The 20,697-nt window shown below is 40.6% G+C and overlaps 1 protein-coding gene across 1 annotated transcript; it reads right to left on the bottom strand.

Moving 5' to 3' along the window:
- Positions 1-19,219, bottom strand: LOC131990922 (WD repeat-containing protein 26). Its single transcript, XM_059356155.1, has 14 exons — positions 18,562-19,219; positions 15,068-15,167; positions 13,288-13,344; positions 11,149-11,285; positions 9,616-9,713; positions 9,355-9,511; positions 8,812-8,950; positions 6,200-6,340; positions 5,699-5,818; positions 4,338-4,483; positions 4,063-4,141; positions 3,816-3,945; positions 2,893-3,087; positions 1-1,501 (listed from the first exon to the last, which is right to left on the bottom strand). The coding sequence occupies exons 1-14, from the start codon at positions 18,864-18,866 to the stop codon at positions 1,476-1,478; spliced, it is 1,830 nt and encodes a 609-aa protein (XP_059212138.1). The 5' UTR covers positions 18,867-19,219; the 3' UTR covers positions 1-1,475.
- Between the last annotated feature and the right edge of the window lie 1,478 nt (positions 19,220-20,697).

Here is a 20,697-nt window from a genome sequence, read left to right as displayed (position 1 = left end):
AAAAAATCAAAATGTAAAAATTAAAGCCCCAGATTAAAGAAAACGTTTTTCTTTTACAAAATGGCTCTCAAGTATTCTTTGTTCCACAGATATAGAGGTCCCTACGGGGCTTTGGATAACTTAGAATTAGTTTAAAATCCTCTTTACAATTTTTACTATGGGATTAGGAGCATCGGGGGGGAGGAGGAGGAGGAGGAGGGGGGGGTGAATCTTCTGCTGGTGTGAATTGAACACATACAAAAAAAACACGTGCCAATTAAACGCACAAATGCCACACTCTCACACTAATGTGTGCATGCATAATCGCTCTCACTTTCACACACACGCAGAGAGAGGAGGGACAGCAGTCACCGGTGTGCAATCCCAGGTTGCACTATTCACGTCTGAAAGCGTGTCTTTTTTTTTGGGAAAGGTCGTGTCCCGACAGTGGCAAACCCCGGCTCGCCACCACCGTCTGACCCCCTCACCGTTGATATGTGACATGTGAGTCCCTCTGTCCGTCTCCTCTTTAGGCAGATGTAATGGAGTTTGTGCGGTAGCTAGCTCGACACAGAGGGGGGGAGCTGGGGACGGGGGGGCTGTCAACATTACAGCGACTGTCCTTGTTAGAAGTTAAATTAGGGAATAAAAAGTTCCTAATGTCGAGAAACACAAAGTGGAATCTTCACGCTAAAGCTTTCCACGGGCACTACTTGAGCTAAGATTCACCTCTTAAATGAGAATTACGCTATGACTATCATAAAAAAACTCCAACATTTAGCATAGCCTTTTTTGTGTTCTTTGTCAGCTGGTCGGTCAGTGTTTTTATGGTGGATTTTCAGCCATTTGTCCAACAGATCGAAGAATATAGCAAGAAAGTGTGGGGAAGAGGAAAACATACATATAGAAGAGTTGCTATATCCCCCTATGCACTGTCCTCCCCCAACAACACCCCACCCATGTCCATGGAGACATTTTACAGGTAATGTGAGACAAGCAGGCAGATGTAGTCCAGTGATAGACGGCTGGTCTGCCGTGTCTGTCTGGAGGCATCACGGGGGACTTGATGTGCTCCAAGCTCAAGGTGGAGGTGGATTTCCTTGGAAACTCTGCGCAGGACCTGGCATGGCTGGTGACCATGCAGCGAGACGGGGGGGGGAAGAAGTTAGAGGAGGAGTACAGCTGTTACAGCTCACCAGTGGATGGATCCCGCTGGGCTTTGACTAGTTTTTCCTCGGGGTCTGGGTCAGGTTTTGGATGAGGACCTGAATTTTTTCAGAATGTCCGTCATCACCTCCACCATTTTGTCTTAGGCCAGTCAGGAGACAAATTTTTCTCACTTTTGTTTTCTCTTTTTGTCTTGGTGGCTTTTTGTGTGTTATTCTTGTCTTGCTTTAAGTTGGTGTTGGATTGGATTTGCCCGTGTAGATTTTACTTAATTGTGGGATTCTTGAATTGTTGTTAAAGAGAGATGTCATCTGCTCCACAAGTGATCATCAACTGTCCATGTTACTGCAGTTTTCTGACAGGGAAAACAAAAAAGGATCAAGTAAACAATTTGTAATTCAACCTGATTCCATTTAAAATCTAGGATGAAGATATTGGTATCACATGAAACAAGAAAATCCAAAGCATCCATTGCTACCAACCATATCATGCTGGCTTTTCGGGAATGGAGCTAAATAATGCTCCAAAGTTAAGCTAAATTTTGGTGAGGGCATGGCCATTTTCAAAGGGGTCCCTTGACCTCTGGCCTTTAGACATCATGCCCTCTTTATGCTAATCCCATGCAGTTTTGGGAAAGGAAAACATGCAGCTTTTTGCATGCAGTACACAAGTGCTACAACCCCGATTCCATGTTAGGACGCCGTGAAAAACTTAATAAAAACAGAATGCAATGAAAATTCTTTGCAACTTACAATGAACTAAGTAGAGTCTAAAGACTAGAAATCCAATGCTACGACTGGAGAAGTTTTGTTTTTTTATAAATATATACACATATTCTGAATAAGATGCATACACAGCGCCCCAACTATTTTGAAACAGGGTTGTATTTTCACCTATTCCAAAAAATGGTGTATTTAAATACTCCTGCATACTGGGGTCCCTAAACAATGTTGGAATTGCATAAATTGGGTATGACTGGAAAGCGGACACTCTTGACAAGTTGTATCAAGATCTGATAATGTCAGTCCCCATTTTAAATAGACCTCACTGTATACAATTACCCTTTATGTGACCTCTATGATAATCACAGCTTTACTAAAACATAAATTGACAATAAAGGGGGTTCTAGAACAGAAGTGCTTGCCATCCAATCACCAAAAAATGCAATTCTTTAAGTGTTTGATACCAAATCACAGCATCGTTCAGAATGTTGTATTTTGGAGGGATTTTTGACAATTTTTAACGGTTCTCAAGTGGTCAAATAGTTCATCAAAACCGTAATAAATGGTATCAACCCAAAACCAAAAATTGCTGCTGTGAATAACCGAGCATGACAATGGCACACCACATACTTTTATCATAATGTTTTAAGCCCTTAAACAATTTAAAGTGAAAAAATTAAATTGAATAGGCTCCTAGCTGAAACAGTGCTGAGCTGCACCGTAAATTAATCTTTAGGTTCCCTGCATTCAGACAATGTATAGCCCTTCTATGTGGCATATACTGACCTGCTATCTCCCCCTAAAGATCCCCCGTCCCCTCCTACAAAAGACAGAAATGGGTCTACGTGGGTCTCTAAGGGTTAAGAACATTCAACACAACAGTGATGTTTTACCAAAAATAACTCTCCCTTAACATTCTACAGAAAAGTTTCAAAATAAAGGTGCTATGATTATATGATAGTTAATTTTTTTTCTGCTAACAATGCTTACTTGCACTATGGTAGAAACAGATTTTAGCAGTTACCGTTGAGTCCGTCGACCTCTTGTGAGTCGAGGAAAGGTGCAGGACCCCAAACACGCACTGTGCCGTCATCTGAGGCGGAAGCCATGAGTCCTGGGATGGCCGGGTTCCAGCTCACACAGTTAACGGTGCGTGTGTGGCCTGTTAGCTCGGCAATGGGAAGTTCTCCACGCCGGTGCCAGATGTATACTTTGTGGTCTGTAGAGAAGGGATGACGAAGGCCACACAACAGGTGGACGTGAAGATATTCAGTACACATGAGGAAATACGGAAAAAAACATGGATAATTGTTACAAATGAGAAAAATATGAGAGAGAACATCCTCAAATCACTGATGCAACATTCACAGCACTGAAAAATTTGCAATGGATGAGGAACATCTGATTCATGAAGCTAAAATGAGGCCTTGCAAAAACCTAAATAAAGTGGCAGCTTGCTGGATGGAGATCATTGAGGAGCTGAAAGTTAATTTATCCAACTCAAATAACCATCACTAATACTTGCTGTTGCTGAATATCACAATATAAAAACATGTTTTCTGTTAAAAAATACAAACGGAGGAAGATAACAAATAATCACCCATTTTTTAAATGGTTAATGTATCGGTGGGTACATGATTGTTTTACATGACGTAACCAAAGTAACGGGTATATTGTGGGCAGAGGATGTCCAAGTCGAGAGGGTATACGGTGCGAGAAAGAGATAAACCATATCATACTAAACTGGGAGAAAACTTATAGAGCAGCATTCTCTATTTTTCTTCTTACTAAATGCAAACAAAACACAAATGATCCTCAACCCCCACAAAGTCCACAGAATGAGATGGAAATATGTCAGCAGGGGCAGCCTCAGCACTACAGTTTATTACAAAGGGCCGTGCTGTTATCCCTGTCAATATTTAACTCTGCAGTGCTCTCACACTTTACCTTCGCTGCCACTGGCAATGAAGTCTTCGTTGTGTCCTCCGAAGCAGGAGTGGATGGTGTAGAAGCCTTGGGTCACACCTTGGTATTTCCTCACCAGCACCCGGTCCTGAAGGTCCCACAGGTGCACTCCCTACAAAAAGGTTGCAGAAGAAAAGCTTATAACTGCTGAAGCAGCCTGCATATTTTAAAGTATGCTTTAGAAGCAAATAAGCTGATATTAATAACAGTAGTTGGTGAAAAAGCTTACCTGAGTTGCTACATTTAACAAAGCTAATCTTCCGTTCTTTGAAACAGTAAAAGACATGATAGGGTGGTCCTCCTGAACTCTGTAAAGGACAAATGAAGAAGACACAGGCAGTCAGGCACTGTAAATATACTGTGTGGGGGGTTCAGTGAGTGGATAGGGGCTTTAAAAACTCCTTTGGCTGTCATTCATGAGCGAAATATGATGCATTTTCAACTAATAATTAAACCGTAATCTAGATTTACAACGGTACAGGGAGTGTTATGACTGACACGTACATGTTTCTGTCCGTAAGGTCCTCGAAGTTGTAGCCCCGGATACGTTGGTGTGTGTCGGAGGCCAGCACTGCTCTGCCATCACCCAGGCACCACAGGCACTGCACTCGCACGCCTTCCCAGGAGTCCAACAAGTTCCCGTCCAGGTCCTGACAACACAGACAGCAAACTCCTCATCATTCATTCTAAACGCGGGAATGAAAACGTGGATAACACATAGTATGGTGCAACTACAAGGAGTTTTTAACTGGTTGTAAAATAGTTTTAATTTAATACTGATGACCATCAGTGGAAAGAATGGCTTTTTCTGTGTAGTTATTCTTAATGTTGTCCCTGGGTCAGTTTCCCTACAAAATCATACGAAACAATTTAAAGCAACCAGAGCAGAAAAGCCCATGTTTACATTTTGCCAGGTGAAGACTGTCAGTGAGTTGCGTTTTAGCCAATTAAAAGGAAGCAGGAGGAGATTGTTCCCGAGAGAATTGTATATTTGATATTATATTTTTTTGGTTATGACTGATAATTGGACAAGAGAAAAAGAAAAGTACTGAAGCAACTATTTTTACGAGCATGTTTGTATAAAGTATATGCAACGATTGCTATGTAGCCAGCAAACAGTATTAAAATTAACTTGCTCTTTCTTTCTTTCGCTCACTTCCGAAACATTTCTTTACGACAGCGATGGTGCTCATGGAAACACTGCCGCATTTGTCCGCAGGGGGCGCCAAAATCAACACAAAATAAAAATAACTTATAGTTGCTTTACCAAGTGGACCTGTTAGATGCTCTCTCTTTCTGCTCGGGAGCAACACTGTGCAACAATCAGACATTTGGGGATAATTAAAGGTCAAACTCCAATGACACAGATGTACATATGGCATGTCTACTTATTTCTGAGTTTTAAAATGTGTGTGAAATAAATGAAAATGTTCAGTTCTAGATTATGAACATTTACAGACATAATCAACTACACAGACCTGATTGCATGGCACACATGCAGTAACCATGTAACGCCTTTGTAGAGACAGTGGAAATGTGCTAAAAACATTCTTAAAGGTTCATCGGGTTCATGGTTGGAAAATCAATACACATAAAGATCCAATTATATTGAAGCGGCCTGTTTAAGGTCAGGGCAACATTTGAGCAGATGTTTAACAGCTATATATATACACCATGACTCACATACAGTATCATCCATTTTCACCCCCTCCCTGCCTTCAAAAACACAGCAGGCATTCAGCATTGATCCAACACAGAGAGGATCCATAATTCTTGAGAAGAAAATGGACGATAAATATTGAAGGGATTTCAAAAACATCCCAGTAGAAAAAAAACTGTTTGGAGAAACTTATCATTCCACTTACACACTGATAAAACTGTCCCCTCTGTCCTCCAGTAACAAAGCGTTTGCCGTCAGGGTTCCACGCCACACTGGTCAGACTGTCTTCATGGGACTGGGACATTTTGGTCCGCAGCTCCCCCGTCTGCTCATCAAGGGGATTGACAGAGATGGTGGAAAAACAAGAGGAGGAGAGAAAAATAGGGGGAAGGGAGACAGCAAGAAACATTAAGTAAGAGCGGGGGAGGGGTGGATAAAAGGAAAGGAAAGGGGAGGGTAAGGGATGGGAGAGGAGAGGTCATTGAGTACATGCAGCCTACAGAGTATTTATGCAAGGTAAGAGCATTTTTTTTTATCTTCCTTTGTTTACTGAATTTGAATTAGACAGCTCAAGCCTTTGACATCACGCTTTTGTATCCTCACGTTCACATGAACAACAGGGCCGGCATTTGGAAACACAGTTCATTAAGGGGTATCACAAGTATAGGATTATGTACAGTGGGGTCTGAATATGTATAAACATTACCTGAACATTCCAGAGCCACAGCTCAGAGCAGTCGTCAGGTCCACAGGCGATCAGATAGGTGTCATCGGGACTCCAGGCCAAGTAGGAGACACCATACGCATGACCCTCGAGGGTTCGCAGCAGCTTCAACTGGTGGCTCTCCTACACGAAGATAAGACGGAGGATTATGATTAAATTAATTCTGACACACAGAAGGTTGGCTCCTCGTTCACCGGTCAAGTAAAACTGCACAATGGTTGGGAAGAAGTCGCATGACACAAGCCTAATTCTTTAGCTGGGCTGGTGCTGGTTCGTACTTGGTTCAACTTGCGAAACATCTCAGTACCCGTTTGATTTTCCACCTGCTCGAGAGCAAAGTTATTTAATCACTGAATATGTCTGGAAACGTCTCCACTTTCCACCACTATAAAAACAACAATGGCAGACTACATCGTCTCTTCACAAATATTGCTCCTGCTTTGCGAGCCAACACATCCAAACACAACTGGTACAACACATTTGTGCTGCTTGTCTTGAATGCTATGGATGGCAGTTACATTCTTATTAACACTGTAACATTGTTGGAAGCTAACGCTAGCCTGCTAACTCTATCAATCACATTGCAGTTAAACAAATCAACAAGACCAACTAAAATGTGTATCATTCATTTTTTTTGGTCAAGATAATCTCGTCCCCAGTCCCTGACACAAATTTGGTTCATGGTTCAAGACCAGCAAAGAGTTGGTGACCTTCTGGTACCAGTTTTCCTGGCCAAGAACCAGATCTCTGGCAGGGAGGAACTGGTTCAATATTAGGTACCATCAGCCCTGGAACTGCCTTGGTTTAATTAAAAAATTCTAACTTCTAGACTGAGCAAAACAGGGTCCAGTCAGTGTGACAAAATAATTTTTGAAAAGAAAAAAAGGATTTTCCGCAAGTCTAAGCCACCATAAAAGAACCAGGAAGACAATGAAGCCACTTCTGTGAAAATAAGTAATTTGATACAAGATAAACAAACTTTCTACTTTATATGAAAACAAATACCAGTGTTTCCTACAGGAAGGAGGAGGATTAACCAAATTTATATGTTAAGGATGCAATGAGGGGTATCATAATTAATCTCAGTGATGAAGTTGAGACAGTGACAGTGGAAACTTAAGTTGGGCCGTCGTTATATCGTAATATTGACAAGCTTTTCACAAGGCCTCCTTTGAATGATAAATAAATTCATAATGAAATCAACAGTTAAGAGTGTAATTTTGTTGGTGGATTTGATCAAACTACCAGCCACGATGGCGGGTAAACAAAGGCTTTTAACAAATTATTAAATCGCTTTGTCTAAAGCAGGGCTGCCAATTGATCCATGAAAGGGCCATGTGGCTGCAGGTTTTTGTTCCAACTAAGCAGGAGCACACCTCACTTATCTCATTCAATCACCTGAACTGTCTTCACTCAGTCAATTGTTGTGGAGGCAGTTTGGTTGATGAGTGTGCTCTTGCTTAGCTGGAACAAAAACCTGCAGCCACATGGCCCTTTCATGGATCACTTGGGCAGCACTGCTTTTAAGGCTGTTTAAAAGCAGAGAGGGGAGTAGGGCTCCGGCTTGGGTTTACCTTGTCCTAGTGATCGGCTCTGGGTGATGCAGCCTAATGTGTGTTTCCATTCACATATCCTACCAAATTGGAGCAACTCCAAAACATACACAACTCTCTCTGCATTCTTGGAACACATCACGATCGGTCTGATGATGATTTAGCCTCTGAGGGCTAGGGGTAATATTACTGGGGCTCTGGTGTATCCAGCAGATATCCAGATAACTGATATCCGGGCCAAGACTTCCTCTTTAAGAGCCAATCATTGTTTACAGTTCCAAAGGCAAATTGAGAGGCAATAATGGAGTTAAAGTTGAAAGATAACATCTCCGTCCAGATTGTTTCACAACTAGCCAGTTCAGCGAAGTTAGTTAAGCCAATAAAAAGCTAAATAGTCGTCAGACGATAGCTGATGGATTTCAAGATTGCATTTAGACAAATGTGTTCCACCTCTTTAGCTCTCCACACAGACTGTTTACCTGCTAAAAACATGCTTGGTCAGCTATTTGACTATTACTATTAGCATTCATATGCAAATTCTCTTTTTAGAGATTTCTCTCTCCATTGCTGTTGATGCTTCCAGCTCCAGATTTCATTTGCATTCGCCATACTGTGACTGACCCGCACACCAATCTGCTTGTTGTGCTGATCTCAGCAACTGTTCCGAACCGTGGACAGCTAAAGGTTTTTGGGTACAACTTGTGCTTCTGAAATTGTTTTTGTATTACCTGCATCAAAACATGCAATATGTGGATAAGCCACCATAAATCACAGCAGGGGAAATTTCTCCACTACGACAGCCCTAAACTTTCTGTAGATAAAGTCTCATATTCTAAGACAGAAGATAAAAATGCTTCAAAAACCTACATGCTTCTATACATAAAATGTGCACATAATTATCATCATGGGGAAATCTGCAATATAAAAATGCCTGCATTGTAAAAGCCCTGACCACTAAATTCCTACAGGATAATTTTAGCTTTGCACTAAATCATAAAAAGATGTAGCATGTGTTTATTTAGGCTTTTTCTCCACACTTACCGGGTCCACTTGCCAAATTATGACTGTAGTGTCTTTGGAGCCAGTGGCTAGTTTGGTGCCGTCATTTGAGAACTTGCAGAACCACACCTCGTTACAGTGTTCTGTCAGAATCTGTTGGGTGTAACAGGGGAACTGCTTCCTGTCATACGGAGAAAGAACTGAAGTTAAAATCTTCAATATACAAGTCAAAAAATGTAAGGTCTTCTTTGCTTATATTTTCAATATCTCAACATATTATAATACAGAAAAATCTGGGGCAAGGATAAGAGGGAGAACATTATGAAGGGCAAACTTATGAAACAGCAGGAGTAGTACAGGCATAATAGAGGAGTAAGTTGCTAGAGGCAGGCCATAAAAGAGAGGGTAAATGAGTTAAGACTTCTGACACAGAAGATAAACACAAAGCAAGGCTTTCAGTGCATAATGCTTTAGTTTTATAACAACAGGAGGCCATAAATACATAAATATCAGGCGCTGCAGCAGAATAATTTCAAACTGAGTTCTATTGGGGTCTGAGCAGCATGGTGGCTGTGCTGTACTGACCTGCTGCAGACATGGTCAAGGAGCAGAGAGACTGAGTCCAGACTACTGTCCAGCTTGGTGTTGTGATAGAGGCAGCGGTCCCTCTGCAGCTCCACTGCTTGTCGCAGCAGGGTCTGCAGCCGCCGCGGGGGCAGCATCACAGAAGGTGGCAGGTACGCTGCGGGCGAGAGATAAAAGCAGATATATGTTTGTAGCAGTGTTGCAGTCATGCAGTGTGTGTTTTAGCTCCACGGGGTTTAGTGTATAGACATGTCTCCTTACTCTGTAATTTGTCCAGCAGTCGGCAGCGTGAGGCGGTGCCCTTGCCCTCCCACTCTGCCTTAGCCTTCAGGTCCTCAGCATGGCTGCACATGAGGTACCTGCAGGAAGACACAAGTACATAGTTCAGGAAATTAAACATACACAGGAAATTATAACATAGAACACAATATTGTCAAAATAATACGTTATTTAGTTAGTAAGTTCACTTCAAGAGAATAGCACAAAATAGAAACAAAAAAGGTGGGAATAATGATGAATTTCCACTGCATGGTATGGCTTTGCTCGACTTAAGTCTTTTTTTGGTACCACATACTTTTCTGGATTGTATTTTTTTCCACTGCAGATTGTATCCCATCAGTGTAGGCGGGATTCTTCGCTGATCCTCAAACTGACAGGGCTTGAAACTGCAGTTACATCATCTTCCACACAACAAAACAACCAACTGGGTACAATCCACAAATTTTGCCAATGGAGAACCTAAAAAGAATGGTTCCAAGCGAGTAAAGCCGAGCTGTGGCGCACCATGCAGTGGAAATGCGTCAAACGTGACAACATTTCAGCACCACTGCTGCAGCACTGGATTTTCATTAAGTGCTTCACCCAGTGCAGATTCAATGCAAAAGAAATCTAAACGCTGAATTAAACTTTTAGACCTGCACGACTCTAGAAGCTAAAAAGTTAAAGTGCATTTAATGCAGGTATTGTTTAAAGAACGAGCTGACAGAAATGCAATGACAGAGTCAAGGACACATTGGGGTACAGCTGCCTGATTGACCCAAGACGAGTGACAGATCAATATATTATTCTGTCAACTGAGTGACAGTCTGTTAAAACAAACAGGCTTGTCGACAGTGTGAGTGATCAATGCACACTAATTGATTAGGTAATAGATCACAGGAGTGTGTTTGCAGAGGGCATGGGAACTGTGGATGGATTAGATGATCCTACAGCTACAAACACCCTTTTTTTTGTGAAAAAAAAATAAAGCGCATTATATGTATAATGAATAACTCAATTATGAACAAACTAAAGATCACTGAGGAATATTGATCCAAAATATTGATTTTAACATGCTGTGGAGGTGCAGTTTAGCACAAAAACAAGAGCAGGGGTAAAACTTGTTTCTACAGGTCACATGGTTATTATCAATAGTCATGCTTTCCCTCACGGTACAAGATAAATACAAATCTTTACCAAAAGGAAGCATTCTACCCATGTTACCTTGAAAACACCACATTAAAATTCAAGTTTTGATAAGGATTTCCAGCAATCTTAGGAACCATGTACATGGTAATTTATTGTGTAACTTGCTAAACAACAGTGTGACACACTGAACATTAAAAATACTTATTTATCATGCTGGATTTGACTGGTTAAAAACTGCCCTGTTACTTGGGAGATATATTCTATTCCAATGACTAACCAGCCTCCAACTGGTTCTATAGTTGGCTCATTAGTGATTACAGAGCCATCTAAGTTTGTAGATATGTATTTGTGTATGAGACAGATGCAGTATTTAACTCGTAACCGTACCCGCTAAGTACATGGATGCGATCTGTGTTGTACTTGAGTGGCGTCAGCTCTCCCCGGAGCACCTGCAGAGCCTCCAGGACTTTGCCATCCTCCAGATATTCTAGGTACTTCTGCTGCAGCAGCAGGAACTTCATACGCTGAGTGGAAGAAGAGAGACAAAGAGACAGAGAAAAGAGATTTTATAAAAAGGAAGAAAAGAATGGCAAACATGCTCATACTACTGCTTCAGGTTTGCCTTTGATGGAGATAGGAAGTTATTTTAACCATTGATTTAACAACAGCTGATCTGATTAACTATAGAATTGCATAAAAAGCTAAAAACATCTCCATATTAAATTTATGTTGTCATTTAACATGCAAAAGCTTGACACGGTGGTAGCATATTGCAGTGCAGCATGTTCTGATTATCACTACATATTTTTAGATGTAACCAAGACATACGTGAATGCCAATAGCCTACTTCTGGCAAGTGTCTAACAGTCCCTGCTGCTGGTCAGCGTTTACATTTGTGGTATCAAGATTCTCTCTTATCTCAGGTATGCAGTAGGAGTTGCAGCCCTGACAACGGGTGCAAGCACGATTAAATCTACTACACATAAATTCACGAAAACATCCACCCACGAAGTATTACAAATAAAGAGTGCCAGAACACACAGACATCTCCAACTAGGCCTGTGATGGAAGTAAACTGCCTCCTACAACCGCAGTGAGAGTCATGTTGACAATGACAACACTAACGTGCTACAACTCAAGACCTAAAATGGCTCCCCACATTATACATACAGCTGGAAACAAACAGCTGCAGCTATTCTCTCAAAAAGCCAAGTGGTGATCACAGTTAGACAGAGTTCTGACACAGAGCAGCATGCTGACTGAGACACACGGGAGCTTTTTTGAAGCTCATGTTGTCTGCTAATTAGCATACTAGCTGGGGCTAATTAGCCGGAGCTAAGCCCCATTTGAAAACTAATGGTGTACATTATGTACTATTGTACACATCTTCACAGTGGACCATTTTGGCTGCTAGAGTACAATATCTATGCTTTCATAAATTTATATTAAAACGACCATGTAGAGTGAAATAGTGATACAGCATGTAAATTTAATTTAAATAATCGTTAAAGCTGACTTTGATATTTGAGCTTTTAAAAATTGTGATATGAATATACTGATAAGACCTTTTTTTCTCATAAACACAACAAATTAACATTATCATCAAACATCAAATGAATTATGACAATGATATGATGAATAATTATTTTAAATTTGACAAAGAACTGAACATTGAACAATTTTCAATGGACAATGCATTTAATATTTTTTTTTAACCATTTCCAACATATCTTTGTCATTTCTGCACTGCAATTAGTTGTTATAAACCTGCTGACATACTGGCACAAAATATATCTGTAATAAGTTAGATCAACCAATCAGTAGAGCTATAGTTGCACATATATGTAAGGTCTAGGCAATTAATTTAATTTAATTTTTCAATTATGATTTTGGCTTCCAATGAATGTAATAGGTTTAATCTATTGTTTTAATATCATTTATATTTATATATTTACATTTAAAGTAATTTATATTTATATATTTACATTTATATCTGATTTTTTTACATTTATTTTTTATGGTTTTTCATTGAATTACATTCATATTTTTTTTAGAAAAAAAGGTCAATAACTTCATGATGACTCAGAGTCAGTGAGCAATCGTTTTTAATAATCCTGATCTCAATATTGACTAAATAATCGTGAATGCTGATCGTGTTTTTTGTCATGATAAAGCAGCCAGAATATTTATACATTACCGGTATATAAAATAAATAAATACATTTAAAAAAATATCTATTTTGAAACTATTCGTTTTTAATAAATCCAGGAACAATCTAAAAGGAACAGAACAAAAAATAAAATCATGCTTGCAATGTCAAGGCCAATTTTGCCCCAAAACAGTCACACGATTTTTCCTAAACCCAATATGATGTCCACTTTCCGAGGCGTCATCCAGAACATTTTAGCAGTCAGTGTTTCACAACAAGAACCGGCAGCCCTGCATTATAGCGGTACCATTCTAGAACCTCCAGCTGTGCCTTCTAACTGACTGGCTGTCATTCAGTCCAGTTCAAGGGGAGCTTACCACAATGGCGTTGGGAGAATGCATCAGTGCTCTCAGCTCATTGAGATCATTCTCAGCCTGGATCAAAACAAAGGGAGGGTGATGGAGGGGAGAGACAGGGAGAGAAATGGTTAGCTCAGCAGTTTCCATGCATGCACAGGACAAAAAAAAATAATCACATGAGCAGTGATACAGGTCTTATGGCCACTTTCTTGTTTAAGAGGAGTACTTGAGGCTACAACAATGGAGCTGATGTCCCTGTGCTGTAATCATAATCATAAAAGACAACTTAACATTTTCATGACTCTCAAAAATACTGGCCTTTTGTTGTATTCTGCCAATACAAAAAATAGATTTCAAGATTCAGAACAGTGGATGGTTTACGATTGGTTCATAAAGAGTACAAAACTCCCAGCTGCATCCAAAAAATTACCACCATTTGGCTCAAGGCTGGTGTTAATTTTCCATCCCACAGTTCTAACACAAGGTCATTATTCCAGAAGATTCACAAAGGCATTTTTTAAACACAATGTGTGCTTTTACAAGCCTCAGCACTAAAATGTTGGAATAAGAGTTATTCTGCTGCGAGATCAGGGTAATAGTGTTGATTTAAAAGCCAATTACATGTGCTAATATAAACCTACTGTTTTCAAATTCCACATTATCGACCTAATGGTGCTCTCACATCAACCTGCACTAACGCTATGCATTAGCTGATCAGATAAACCATTATTTTGATTTTTTAATATCATAATGGGCACATAACGGGGCATGGGCCCTGTTATTTTGCTATAAAAATGACAGAAAGGCTTTTCAGTAGGCATAACAATGAGCAGTTTTATTCCACCACATACTGTTTCTTAATAATGCAAGACCCCTTAACTGACCAAACATTTTTCTCAACCACTACAAGTCAGATTTTCCCTTCCGAGCTCCCAATATGAATAATTAGAAGCAGACTGAGTTATGATACAAACCATGACAGATCACTAATAAATGCGTGCTAGGGCTGGGCATTATGACAACATATATTGTCAAATTGAAATGTTTATCTTTTTTTTTTCTACCATCAGGGCTCTACAGTACGAGTATTTCACTCAGTTGCCCCTAAAGATAAGTATGTGAAAACTGGAAAAATAATTTACGCACAATGTGCGAGGAGAGATTACAACCTACTGTAATCTCCCCCCACTGCTAATCTAAACTACAGGTCCCAAAATTCCATGTGCCACAATGCGCCAATCACAGTAGAGCTTACTGCGATGACACAGACAGTGTGAAGTGAGAGAAAGGTGGGTAACACTGAGAAAAGAACATACACTATTTTTTTAGTTTGAGCAAAAAAGGAGAAACAGGAATCGAGGTAGGACGATGGTTTAACCCACAAGGCTTCGTACTTTGCATTAGCAGAGGTGGCTAACAAAAACGTTAGCATGGAGGCTAGTAACAACATGATGTGTTGTAATCTTTTTTTAATTGAAAATGTTTCACTGTGCTCCCACATTTCTTTGTGGACACCTAAAAGTCAGTTTAGAGCCCTGTATGACAACATTGAAAACCATTGGCCGAACTTTGGTATGGCAATATTTATGTCATCCAGAAGACATTTATGTTCTGGGCACTGGCATTAGGCTTTACAGTGGTTATTTATTAGATGTTTGTATTATTGAATGGCTAGAAAAGATGTTATATATGTGGCATATGCAGTTATGAAATGACCTATATCAGGAAAGAAAATTTTTGGCTATATTGCCCAGCCCTGGTGCATGCCATTATGTAACCATGGTAACCCCAGACCAACCTTGTCCCACTCCCCCTCCATGACATGGTTGCGGAACTTGGTAGCTGAGGGGTGTTCCAGTCTGCAGCCTGATTCCTGCATCAGCAGGTCCACTGTCTGACTGCAGAGACACAGAGAGGGAGAGCGAGGAAAAAGAGCCAGACAAAGTTAGACTGACATAAAGACACGAGACAGGTGGAATAACAGAAAAGAGAGGATAGCTTTAAAATGTTTTTAAAATGATGAAACATTAAACTGAAAAATCAAGAACAAAGATGATATTTCAGAGCCAAGTCAGAACTGAGGAAATGTGAGCTCATCGCTATGATGTTAAACTTGCTAATTATAATATAAAGTGGTATTTCTCGGCAGATTACTCAACTCTTCTTGATTATCTAATCGGCTATTGTATTTCACCACTGTGTCTGTGCTGTGTTTACAAGGATAGCAAAAAGGTGAGTGGGAGATCTGCAACAATAATTTTAACACTGAGACAATAACATCATTGGCTGACGATAGGGTGAAGACAATTTCATGGCCAACATTGTCTGGAGGAATTCAGCCCACCGAAGTTCTGTCACCAGAGCATTATCTGGGGTTTCTACACCTTTTCTGATAGCAATTTCAAGGAGTTTTCAGGCATTTCCAAGCCTTAACAGATGTGGTAAATTACATATTCACATAAAGTTCACAGAGTATACACAGTATACTGATTATTTTACTCCATCACATTAAATAAGATGCTACCGTGACACAAAAAAATCAAACTTATGCTTGTGACAGCACTCTGCAGAAGGGCAACAAATCAAAACACGACAAATTTTCATGTTTTAAAATGTGTAGACTTGGCACCCTGTGCAACTTGTACATACATTTGAATTCATATCAACACACACATCATGAAATAACAGTGTTTCCCACAGTATAAAAATGTATATGCGGCGGTAGCCAAAGGGGGAGCATTTCGCATAAAATATATTATTTTTAATGTTGATATTGACTTATGGTTAAACATTTCACACACACACAAACACTAGCTAAACACCGGACCGCCACATTTTACCACTAGGTGTCACACTGGAACTAGTAGTTGCTTGAATTACAGCGCAGCGATTCCTGTCCACTTGGACTGAGTTGGAGCAGTAAAAAAAAAAAAAAACAAAGCTTGCGCATCTTCACACCTCTACTGATTTGTGATCACCTCTGCTCTGCAGTTAGTCAGTTTATAAACAGACATAAAAACTAACATTATGTACTACATGTACAGCATTTTGTATATGTGTTCAAGTGTTCACAAATGAGGAAATATTCACATATAGGGGCCAAATGAGAACGTCAATGAGTTTGTGAGCACTTTATGTGTGTCTAAGAGAGAAAAGACACGGAAGGGTTGAGCAAATCAATGGTGTCGCTCTCTCAAAAAATGTTAAAATAGGTCCTAAAATATACATCTGAGGCCATCAAAATACTTGGGTGGATCAATAAGATCAAGAACATGGGAACAATCCATTCAAATTTAGTTCTTGTTGCTGTCTCACATGCCAGCTCATTAGAATATATCACCCCCACATCTTAATATTTACCACCCAAGGCTTGAGAACTACCTTTGCAAAGATCAGCCATATTTTTTCTGCAAGCCAATCCAAACAGATTGGGCTTCAGGGATGGGAGCTTAAAGAGACAGGTGCTAAAACAATGCATTTCAGACATATGGTCAATATGGGTATATTTGACAGAAAGTATGACAAAAATATATATATTTTTTAGCATTAAAACATTTCTTAACCCAAACCCAAAAGCCAAATATAAGCCTGGAAATGAACCAAATCCGTCCCATTTAAAATTCAAGTGTTTTTAAGGATTTCCAGCACCCACAGGAACCTTGAGTATTTTCTCGCTAACATGAACCAATCCACCACTGCAGTTGACATCATCCTCTCAGCCTGTCAACCATGAACCATAACCATCTGCCCAAACACCACTTCTCTGCAAAACACACTCCACCACCACAAACAAGTCTGCTGAAATGTGTGTATGCGAGAGATAATGAAAGTGGGCTGGGGATGGGGGTGGCTGACACCTTCAGCATGATGACATCATTCTCAGGTATCAATGGAGTGGCGCAGCAGCTCTGTGTTGAGCCTCTTATCCAACTGGCTAAACTGATTTCTCTTGTTTTTTGCCCAGCTGAAATGTAGGGGCTCTGTTTCGTACTAGGCAATGACATACATACTCCCTGAACCCACAGTCACTGTAAACACAGCGATGTTAGGCTGTGTTTTGTAATGCCTTGTAATGGCAGCTACACTTTCTCAGCTGGATACCAGAGATATGCGGATGTCTAGCTCCCCAACAGTGGCCACTTTGAAGCAGAGGGCTAGACATACATTTCTTGAAAACCCCACAATGCTATAATTAGATTCAAACAGCGCTACCATCTAAAAAAAAAAAAAACAGCTGGTAGAAAGCGCATTCTTCAGCCGCCATGAAACCAACCGATTCTGTTCAATCCAGGAGCGACTGTCGCCCACGGTATTGACTGCTGTCTTTAAATAAATACAGGCCCCGATACATGCGCGTCACTGTTTGTGACTGACTGTTGACACATTGCTGTGACACAGTGACAGCGACAGAAAAATAAACACATTAATCTAAGGAGAAAGTTATCATAAGCATGAGATAGATGTATCAATTGGTATTAATTTGATGAATAAAATGACAGCTCAGGGCGAGCAAACGGGGCGCTCGCAATACTAAAATAACCAGGACAGTTTTCATAACCATGCTAGTTATTACAGTGCGGCCGACCTATTAATGTCCCTCCCACACGGTCTTGCAGAAAAACATATTATTTTTTCCCGAGGCAGGCAAGCTGGAAAATGAAGAAAACCACCAGCCATCGGGATGAAAACCGACGTTGACAACCCGCACATTAACATGTCCTCCGCATTTTTTTCACTATAGCAAAAAATGCACACTGTGAACTCGATAATCCCGTGTGTGTACTGAACTAAACAGCTAAATCATCTTAAAATATTCGCATGACATTCATTTTATGCTTTGCAAACCATAATAAGTCAAGGGATCTCTGTATAAACCTTACTAATAATGTTAGATGATGTAATGCCTTTTATTCAGTGCGAAATCTATAAGGTTAATTAACGCATCATGGCGTTACTGGCATATGTAAAATACTTCACCACACGATGGATTTGTGAAGCAGTCAAATGTTAGATTGTGTTTTATGTTTGAGTGAAGGTTTAATGTCAGGGCACAGTTAGCTGTTAGCCATCAAGCTAACTGTTATTGTGCAAGATGGACCCCTTCTTCCTACCAAGTGCCGAGCTCACAGGCTCACTGCCCCATCCCCCATGTTTGTGTCTGTCAGCGCACTAATAGCGCTTTACCATCTGCTATTCAGCCTGCAGTTTCATGGGAAACATCAGTAATATAATAACACTTCATATATCCAACGCTAACGTTATATCCTTTTGTTGTTTTTTTAATAAACTTACTTCAGCCCCAGTCCGTGGAGATGTTGTCCTATTAATCGGATGACATCTTCCTCCGCCTGCGATAGTCGTTTCTTCTTCTTCAGAGAGCCGACCTCCGAGCCCGAGGCCGTGGAGGCAGCCGAGGTCCCCGACCCGGGCCCGCTGGAAGCCCCGTTACTGGTACCGACACTGTTCCCGTTGTCTGTGCTGGAGAGCAGCCCGTTGGAGTGGGCTCCTCCGGCCGAGGACGACTCCCCGTTTTGAGCGTTGTTAAGGCAGGAGAGATCTGGAGATTCTTGTCCCTGTCCTGCCCCGTTTGCCTGCATACTGCTGCTAAGGTTGTTGACAACACTTCGGTTAAAGTGGATGGCTGAAGTAGCTTGAGAGTGTGTAGAGTGAGTAGCAAGTCCAAAGACAACTCCGGATAGGCCTGTTACAAGTGCTGAAGCCCCGGGCTCTCCTGCTCCCTCCGCCGCCGAGGCTCGGTGCTTCTTACGCGGGGGCGGCGACGCTCCGCCGGTGTCCGAGTCGGAGGAGGAGGAAGCGGAGGCCAGAGTTTCCTCACCGAGAGCGGCCGTGGTTAGAAGCCGGCGGAGCTCCGGGTGGGAAATGGAGGTTAAGTTTCCAGATTTGAGGCCTGGTTGTCGAGCTCCGAGCGGACTGTCACTAGGGGAGCGCTGTCAGTCAGTTGGCCCGTTTTTGTTGTTGTTTCTCTCCAAACAGCTGCAGCTCTAATGGAGTCCTGACGCCCTGACGTCACCGGAAATTCCTACACTACCAAGCTTCCGGGTAGAATTATAATCCATGGGTGGCGCATGAAAACCTAGTTAGCATAATAATTAACTGACAACAATAACTCATCACATTATAATTCAACTGGATGTCTCTTTAATATATCCGGGATTTAAATTTAGGAAAATGTCATCACCATACATTCAGGGTGTTGAGAAATGCATTGAGGAAACCTCTAAAATTAAATTATCTGACTCCAACAGTAAATCCTCTCACCTATTTCTCTGCGCAGATCGTTTGATGGGGAATGATGAGCAGGACACGTCCAAGTCCTCAGTTTAACATAATTTTATTACACTACGTCAAAAAAATGTGCAAAATGAGTCTCTGGGTTCAAACATCACTTACCTGATTTACACAAAAAAGGTGGATCAGTTCATGAAGTCCGAACCCCCTCTATTTTCCCTGAACCCTTTTTTATATCCTGACAGAGGTTTAATACAAAATGTGGGTTGAACTCTCCAGAAGGTGCGTCCCTCTCGAACCGTTGATCCAGGTCCAGATTAACACTTTGCTGTACCCTGGGCAGCAATATTCAAATTTATGCCCCATCATCACGACCCCAGAATCACCATAATCTGGCAAAATACAGAATAAATTACAGTAATATACAGTTAATATACTCTATCTATATAATCTATATAATAATATACATCAATAACTAACTGTCATCAAGTGCATTTTCATGTACAAATGTGCAAACGCTCATAGAACTACAAATGCACCACGATGTCCTCTTGTCAAGGCCACTCACTCACATATGATGTTATGAAAATAAAACACATCAGCATCAGTATAATCTGGCAAAATTGACCCATTACATAGATAATAATAATAATAATAATAATAATAATAATTATTATTATTATTATTATTATTATTATTATTATTATTATTATTTTTTTTTTTTTTATTTGGAAGGCACCCTTCTTGGCACTCAAAGACACTGTACAAAAAGATAGAAAAAGATAGGGAAGGAAGTGTCCTCAATTTTCGCAAAAAATAAGTAATCAACCACTTTCAAAGCATCCAATATTTATTTAACAACACCTATTCCCAGCACAAACGTATTGAATTGATAGAGCCATCACAGAGGAAGACAAGACACAAACAAAAATCAAGACTCTAGAATCAAGTAGCATTTTGGTCCTCAGCTCATTTTAATCAGAAATCACCCTGTCACCTCAAAATTCATTGGTGAGCAACGGCATCGATGGACAGTTTAACATATAAGCGAGAGATAACTAGATATTTTGCTTGTGCCCACACTGCCCTGGGCCCTATAGAGGTTGTGGGCCCCTGGGCAATTGCCCAGTTGCCCATATGGTTAATCCGGCCTTGCATAAATTGAATGTTCACAGGTGT

Source organism: Centropristis striata, chromosome 18, assembly GCF_030273125.1.
Source record: "Centropristis striata isolate RG_2023a ecotype Rhode Island chromosome 18, C.striata_1.0, whole genome shotgun sequence".
NCBI lineage: Eukaryota > Metazoa > Chordata > Actinopteri > Perciformes > Serranidae > Centropristis > Centropristis striata.
The sequence above is the reverse complement of the archived record's forward strand: the minus strand, read 5'-3'. Positions and strand labels throughout refer to the sequence as shown.

Bases quoted from the DNA above. Each gene is read 5' to 3' on its own strand.
- LOC131990922 (XM_059356155.1), bottom strand. From the start codon at position 18,866: ATGCAGGCAAACGGGGCAGGACAGGGACAAGAATCTCCAGATCTCTCC. The intron at 15,168-18,561 runs GTAAGTTTATTA...GTGTCTCTGCAG, and splicing joins CTCCACGGACTGGGGCTGAA to TCAGACAGTGGACCTGCTGA. The intron at 1,502-2,892 runs GTAACTGCTAAA...TTTCCCTGTCAG, and splicing joins AGAGGTCGACGGACTCAACG to AAAACTGCAGTAACATGGAC.